This window comes from Nematolebias whitei, chromosome 10 (genome assembly GCF_014905685.2).
Source record: "Nematolebias whitei isolate Nwh7 chromosome 10, NemWhi1, whole genome shotgun sequence".
Lineage (NCBI taxonomy): Eukaryota > Metazoa > Chordata > Actinopteri > Cyprinodontiformes > Rivulidae > Nematolebias > Nematolebias whitei.
Genome location: NC_056507.1, coordinates 21,225,472 through 21,233,268, shown reverse-complemented (window position 1 = coordinate 21,233,268; position 7,797 = coordinate 21,225,472). Strand labels below are relative to the sequence as shown.

The following is a 7,797-nucleotide window of genomic DNA, read 5'->3' as shown; positions in this document are numbered from 1 at the left end:
GCTCTCAGAGAACAGAACTCGGGTAACTCAAACACATGCTTCGTGGGCAGTTAACATTCTCAGCCTTAGAATAGTTAAAAACATCCATAAACCTTGACCAAACGTCCTCTGACAGTCACTTCCTGTGAGCAAACTGCTCCAGCTGTCTCAGGTTTGAAGGGTTCCTTCTCCAGTGCATGTTTCAGCTCCTTCCATATGTTTGAAAGAATTTAGATCAGGGAGAACCACTTCAGAATAGTCCAATGTTTTGATTTTAGCCATTCTTGGTTTTTTTTTTAGCTGTGTTTTGGCTCTTTGGAGGACCAGTGACGGAGACCAAGCTTTATGACACAAGGCAGCACATTTTGCTCCACAGTGCCTTGATAGTCTTGAGATTTCATTGCACCTTGTGCCAGATGCAACAAAGCAACCCCAGAACACAAAAAGAGTAAATCATGCCATCCGAAAGACTTCATCAGTCTGGCCTGCCAGCCAGGTCTGTCCTATAAATAGCACCTTGTGGCAGACACAAACATATTTCACACCAGAATGTAGGCTCTTATTGTGAAAGGGAGATAATAGAGAAGACCCAACGGTTGTCATCCATTCTTTTTTTTGGTTTTAATGTTGAAAGACGTTGAGAATAAAGCGAGACTCAAAACTTTTTGTCTCTTTTTGCCGATTTCCACATCAGTGACCCTGACGTGATTCAATGTGGAAGTCAGCAGAAAGAGATGAAAAGTATTTTGAGTCTCGCTTTATTCTCAACGTCTTCCAACATTAAAACCAGAAAAAAAGAATAGATGACAACTGTTGGGTCTTCTCATATTCTCTCCCTTTCACAATAAGAGCCTACATTCTGGTGTGAAATATATGTATGTCCGCCACTACCTCCTTGATGTTTCAAGCCCACCTCCTGTTGAGTTCCAAGAAACCGGCTTCTAACATGCAAAAAAGGAACCGTCCGTCCAAAACAATCATTCATCATCATACATAATATGTTTTAGGCGAGATAGCCAACTTGCTACTCACAGAAACAGCCTGAGGACACCAAGGCCAAAATGGTTCTGAAAAAGGGTTGTAAGCTCAATCATCCAGGTAGAGAAATCACAAAAAAGGTTAAAGGTCATCTGGACAAGTTTCTTTAAGGGAGAAACGTTTGAAACATCAAGGAGTTGCTATTCATGGGACAGATTTGGGTTGGCAGGCCGCAAACTGATGAAGTCTTTCGGATGAAGGTAAAGAAACTTGTTCGGATGACATGGTTTAACCTTTTTGTGTTTATCTACCAGGATGTCCGAGCTTACGAACCCTTTTCTCAACCCCAGAACACTCTGCATCTTCCATGTCAATCACGTGTAACAAACAGCAACTACTGGCTTCATCTCTTACTACAGACACATCTGGCTGACTCGTAAGCAGAAGCAAAACAAGGAACCAAAACAATCCACTTTGTGAAAGTAGCGTCATGAAAAGTACAAGAAACTAGAAATGTAGATTTGACAAGCAGTATACAAAACCAGACAGTCATTCAGACCAGACAAATCATTTAATGTCATTTATTTCTTTTGAAGATACACTTAAGAATGTAAAGTGCATCGATTCTCAAAACCTTTGGAAAGAGGAGTTGAAGGACACAAATCTAGCTTTACATTCATATTTATCAGACAGGTGTTGTGCTCTTGTTTTGGTATTTTTATTTTATTTGAACACCGAGAGGGAGAGACTCCAGAGAGGAGAATGAAGCATCGATCACCGGAGCAACAGGGTGAACACTTCACCTGTCTGCACCCTTACCAGCGACTGGAAAACGTTTTCTGATTTAGTAAACAAAAAAAAGTTTTACTTCTTGGTTGACTGGGAAAGAATAATTTTTTGCCAAGTCCATGCTTGTCACACTCTATAAATTATTTAAATAATGAATCTAATTACAGCCTTAAAATCATTTACATTTGTTGCATCAGCTTGCCTGATTTAATAAAATAAAAAATTCAACCTCTCAATGATGCGGATCTTTGCTTACTCCATGGGAAGTGAGGACTGTGGCAGTCATTTAGACACGCACCAAAAAAAAAAAAAATCAGGTTTTTATAGGCACCCTATTTTAAAATGCATGACTGCTGTGGGCCATTTTAATACAAACAGCAAAATACAGATCCTACCATATAATACAACATAATGAAGGGTTATGACTTTTCAATTTTTATTGTCAAGTACACATTTAATCCCTTATTTTCCACTTTTTCAGACTTAAAGGTTTAAATAATTCTCAGCATTTTAACAGGGCATTTGGAACCAATTCAACTACAGGAACTAGTTTATTTGGAGGGTAGCGCACCACTGGTCCTTTGTGGCTCAGGTCTGAATATAGTGTCTCTCCAATGTTACTGTAGTTCATGATGTAATGCATAAAAATCTTTGTTTAAACTATTATTGACTTTGAAATAACGGGGATTTAAATTTTAAAAAAGCTGCATTATGTGATATTTTTAAATAAAATTGTATCTACTAGGGCAGTAAATGGTGCAGAAAGGTTCACGTGGCGTTTAGTGTAACAAAGATTTGCCATATATGAAACTGAATGCATGAACTATTAACACATTAAAAAAAATCTATAATATCAAGATCTCGTTCAAATGAGCTGTATAAACATATTCATACAAGAGGTAACATAAAACTAACAAAAAAAAGGTTTGATTTATTTTTCCCATTCATTTGGCACCAAACGAAGCGGATATTTCAGACCCGAACAACTTACAAACTGCTCAAATGTTTTCTATTTAAACATTTTAACATTTGATTGAGAAATAGTTCCTTCAGCATCAGAAAAAATTAAATAAAAAATCTTTAACAGACTTCAGGTGGGAGATAAGAGGGACGAAATCATCGTCCAAAAATGATCGATGTGGAACCATCTTCGCAAAGAAAACGAGGAAAATACTGTAAATACATGATCATATCCAGATGTTATTTTTCCACAGAAGCAACGCTTGTGACTTATTACTGTACATAAAATACATTTTTTAATTTTTTAATAAAAACAACAAAAAAGTTGACTATACAGGAACATAAAATTAGAGCACCAGCAGACTTTAGTTTGGCTTGTCCTTATGTTTCAGGGCGCTGTGGCTGTCATCGAGGGGCTCCATAAAGACTGACTTTCAGCTCTCGCTCTTTTGTGGTTTTTTTAGTGCACGTGGGAGGAAGGAGAGTACATCCCGAAGCTCCTCTGCTCTAGTGTTGATTGAACTAGAAATGTTTGTTAGTAATCCAGCACAGTTCTAAAAGGAGAAAATCCAGGAGACAGCAGATGTAAAAGAAAAGGCAGCTTATCCAGCACTAATCGGTCCACTTTGACTTTAAGAATCAAGAATGTAAGGAAGCGTTTGCATTTCATCCACACTCCCTGTCCATCTGGAACTGTCCAGAACAGCAGTTTGAAAATAAAAAACTACAACAAAAGAAAAACGCACATCCACTCCAGTTATGTGCCGTCAGGTTTAGCTTCCTGTGTGTTGTTGCTGTCCGACGTGTTGGCACTGCTGCCGTTAGTCTCAAGTCGTGCAAGTATCTCTCCTGTCGACGCCTCTCGGATCACTTTCATCCAGCGCTGCTTCAGCTCCTCGGTCTCTGCAGCAAAGTTGTGGATGAACTTGGACTGACGAAGTTGGAAGCTGGCTGGGGGGTCTGTGGGTCGGGAGCTGTCTTCCACAGAGTAACCCAGTAGGGGTATGGCACACAGGGCCTTCACATCCTGCAGGAAAAGACGAGGAATCAGTGAATAACCCTGGAACAGCAGTACAGTAGTCCCTCACTATTGTGCGGTTCGACTTTCGTTGACTCGCTCTTTCGTGGTTTTTCAATGATTGTCAACTTTAATATTGCTCACGTGATTGGGATGATACGGGATAAAAAGTTAACAAAACAAAATAATATTTTGGACAGGCGCAGACATTTTGTAGTTTTCTTTCAATAAGCCTATATTGTAACGCCAGTCAAAAGAACTACACTACCCAGAAGCCAACAGTGCTTCCGGCCGCTGCTTTCTGCCGAAATGGAGGGAAAGTTTTGCAACGCAAAGTCAGAAGTAAAGATCGATTTATGAATCTCACAGAACTGACAGGAGTGTCTCAAACAATCCTGAGGCTTCCTAAAGCTCAATTATCCACGTGCACATCAACCGGGACACACAGGTGGGTTTTGTTGCTGCAGGGTAGATCTGCTGAACCAGAACCGAACCCGACTGGAACCGAGCTGCTGGTCTGCGGAGCTGCTGAGTAAAATTTTGCAGTATTGTACAGTACATATATGTATGTTGTTACAATAATATAGGTTTAAGAGTTTAGAATATTGCAAGAAGTGTTTCCCCTAGATAACTTGTCATGGAGGGGCGCTCATCTCGTCCGTGATTTTTGTTGGTGGGGGGGGGGGAACAGAGACACAGCTGAGCTGTGCGGTGTTTGTGCCAACAGTATGAGGGAAGAGGCAGCGTGAGCACGTTAACTTTTTAGCTAGCATGCATGTTTTGCACACTGCTAGCTTAGAGCTACGTCAGTGCTGACAGGTGTGTGTGGGGGGGTGGTGGTGGGGGGGTCCGTGCAGTTTGGTTCGGTAGGCAGGCCACTTGTATAATGGTAGGGGAAACACTGAAGAGTGTGGGAAGGATTTATAAACCCTTAAAATATATATAAATACTCAAATAAATATAGCGTTCCTACTTGGCAGTTTTTCACCTATCGCGGTGGTGTCTGGAACGTAACCCCCGCGATCATCGAGGGACTACTGTGTAAGTGTTTTGCTTCTGCTTTGAGCATTTGTTGTTTCACCTGTGGGGCTCCGTAGAGGTAGAGCACCACAGCCTCCTTCTCAGGGATCACACACCAAACCTTCTGCCAAGTTTTGCCTTTCTCCAAGTACTGCAGAAAGCCACAGATAATGCTGCTGTCTGCGAACTGACTGGCCTCAATCTGCAAAGAGAAAATCAAACTTTAAACTAACGTAACTCAGCTGGATGTTCTGCTCTATTTTTGGTTTATTTTCACTTTTGAGATTTCACGAGTTACACTTAAAACTATTAGTTAATACTAAACATACCTTCAAATGATGTTCAGCTTTCTTGTCAACTATTTTACTAATAATAATAATAATAATAATAATAATAATAATGTCATCACAATGTCAGCACTGTATGTTTCCATACAATGGCGAAATTAGTCTCTGCATTTAACCCATCCACCACCAGGTGGTGCAGTGGGCAGCTATTGAAAGCACCCGGGGGACATTTTGGGGATTAGACGTGCTGCCCAGAGACGCCACGTGATGTGCAGTGACTGGGGATCGAACCTGGGACTCTCGGGTCCCAAGCCGGCTGCCCTGCCTCTACACCATCTCGGCCCCATAAAAGTACTTGCAGAAAATTTATTCAAACGTCACCTCAAGAATGCCTTTCTTCTTGTCCTCAGTCACTCCTTTTCCCATCAGGATCAAGAAGCAGTCTTTGCAGACTTTGTTCACTTTGTAGCCGTCATATTCCAGCTGTGCCTTGTACTCGGAGCACTTCCAGCACACCACCTGTAAGACAAGGAAGTTGTTTCATTTGTTTGTTTTGTGAGAACGTAAACACGAGCGAAATGAAAACTGACTCCATCACGTGCGTTTTGGTTAAACCTAAATTTTTAATTCATAAATACAGCAGTCCCTCGTTTATTGCTAATTTCAGCTTGTTATGTCTTTCAGCTTAATTATGCTAGTTTCAGTCATTTCTGCTAGTTCAACTACTATTCATGCTAATTTTAGCTTTTTCAGCCAATTCCACGCTCATTTCAGCTCTTTCCATTTGCTTCTGGTAGTTTAAGTTTCTTTCTGCCTTTCAGCTACTTTTCAGACTTTTTTTTTTTGTGCCGATTTCAGCTTAAAAAATTTTTTTTTAGCTAATTTCCTAAATTTTTTTTGATAATTTCTGCTTATTTAAACCAATTTCAGCAAATATGTGTTCTTTCTGCTTTCTTCGGTCAATTTAGGCACGTTCTTCCATTTCAGCTACATTTCAGCATTTTTTTTTTGTTAATTTCAGCTGTTTTTCCTGCAGTTTCTTTAGCAATAAGCATTCATACTGCATTTTTGCAGGGAATGCAATTTCTCTAGTTAGAAGTGATTTAAAATCACCTCTGAGCTATCTATCTATTTGGTGCAAAGAATAATGTGATTTTTTAAGGTGAAATTTCAGCGTTTTTGTTTGACTGCATTAAACACGACAGCATCAGCAGAATAACTCACGTAGCCACAGGCTCTGCAGTGATGTCTCCGCCGTGTGATGGCGTTGAAAGACTCCTTACATTTCATACACATCGTCACTTCGTTGTCACGAATCCATCGAGGGGCCCGCTTTCCCAGCTCAGCTTCCTGTTTTAGACACAAAAAACAAACTCAGTGTGACAATACAAACAGATGTTGACAGTTTCACTGTGTTTGGTTCTGATAAGACACTAACCGACACGTGATCTACGTCCTTCAGAGCGTTCTTGAAGGACTCATTCTTCTGCTGGAAGATCTCGATTGTCTCCTGGAGAGCCTAAAAAAAGATAAGGAATCAAATGTACAGTAGTCCCTCATTTATCACGGGGTTTATAGGACCACGCCCCCGCGATAAGTGAAAAACCATGAAGTAGGGATACAGTAGTCCAAGTTTAAGTTTCACCCCCAAACTCCCACTTTCTGTGTAAATAAACAATTTAAATTCAAATACTGTAATATTTTAAATGAACAATCCACGCAGCATTTATTGTTTATTTAAATTGTTACAGTATTTAAATTTAAATTGTAGAGAAGAGAAGCGCAGCAGGATAGCAAAGGGTTAACCCTTCATGCACCTGATGCAGCACGGAGCAGAACTGTACTTCTTGATCAATTACACTGTAACAACTGAACATAGAAGTTTTAAAATAATAAAAAATAACTTTTAACACTTATATTTTGTGATTATGACAATTTTACGATGTGACATACTTTGAATTTTAAGTTGGGAGACAAAAGTCTATCGGTGCAGCTGGACAGCAAAGGGTTAACCCTTCATGAAGCTGCTTCAGCAGCAGAAATGTGGGCGTGGCAGAAAGATCATGACAGGCTGCAGAGGGAACTTCTCCCTGCACCTGTGGGCTGCTCACAGATGCAGCAGGTGCTAAATAATTTAGAATAATTTATTTTAAACAAACAATCCATGCTGCTCGTGTGGCTAATCCATCAATCAGCCAGATGTGCTTCATGTCCAATCTTACATTGAAAAACCACGAAAGGGCAAGTCTGCAAAAATCGAACCGCGAAGTAGCGAGGGACTACTGTACATTATTGAAACACTGGTTTAAAGCTCACCCCAAAAAAAAAGTATTTGACAGGATTATAGTGTCTGTACCTTAATCCAGCTGGCCTTGTCTTGCTCTGAGCTGAGAAAACAAAAAAAGGACAAAAAAATAAAAAATAAAATAACGCTTAAAATACACACACACAAAAAACAATTTGATGTTTTTTATTTAAATATAAAACTAGCCAGTTCAGCCATTTGTTATGGTTAAAATGTTTATTTAGAAGATTACAAAACTAAGAAAGAAATACATAATTAAAAAAAAATTTACTTAATACACATATATACACATATATACATATATACATATACATATATATACATATACATATACATATATACATATATACATACACATATATACATATACATATATACATATATACATAAACACATATATACATATACATATATACATAAACACATATATACATATATACATAAACACATATATACATATA

The 7,797-nt window shown here is 39.1% G+C and overlaps 1 protein-coding gene across 1 annotated transcript in view; it reads right to left on the bottom strand.

Moving 5' to 3' along the window:
• Nucleotides 1-3,062: 3,062 nt before the first annotated feature.
• The window catches only part of fgd4a (FYVE, RhoGEF and PH domain containing 4a), a 20,186-nt gene continuing 15,451 nt past the window's right edge, over nt 3,063-7,797 (bottom strand). Inside the window, exons 10-15 of the mRNA XM_037683448.1 lie at nt 7,388-7,418; nt 6,470-6,550; nt 6,256-6,381; nt 5,413-5,550; nt 4,806-4,946; nt 3,063-3,733 (exon numbers count right to left, since the gene is read on the bottom strand). Of these exons, the coding sequence (XP_037539376.1) occupies nt 3,464-3,733; nt 4,806-4,946; nt 5,413-5,550; nt 6,256-6,381; nt 6,470-6,550; nt 7,388-7,418 (787 nt within the window). The 3' untranslated portion in view covers nt 3,063-3,463. The remainder of the gene's footprint in view (nt 3,734-4,805; nt 4,947-5,412; nt 5,551-6,255; nt 6,382-6,469; nt 6,551-7,387; nt 7,419-7,797) is intronic.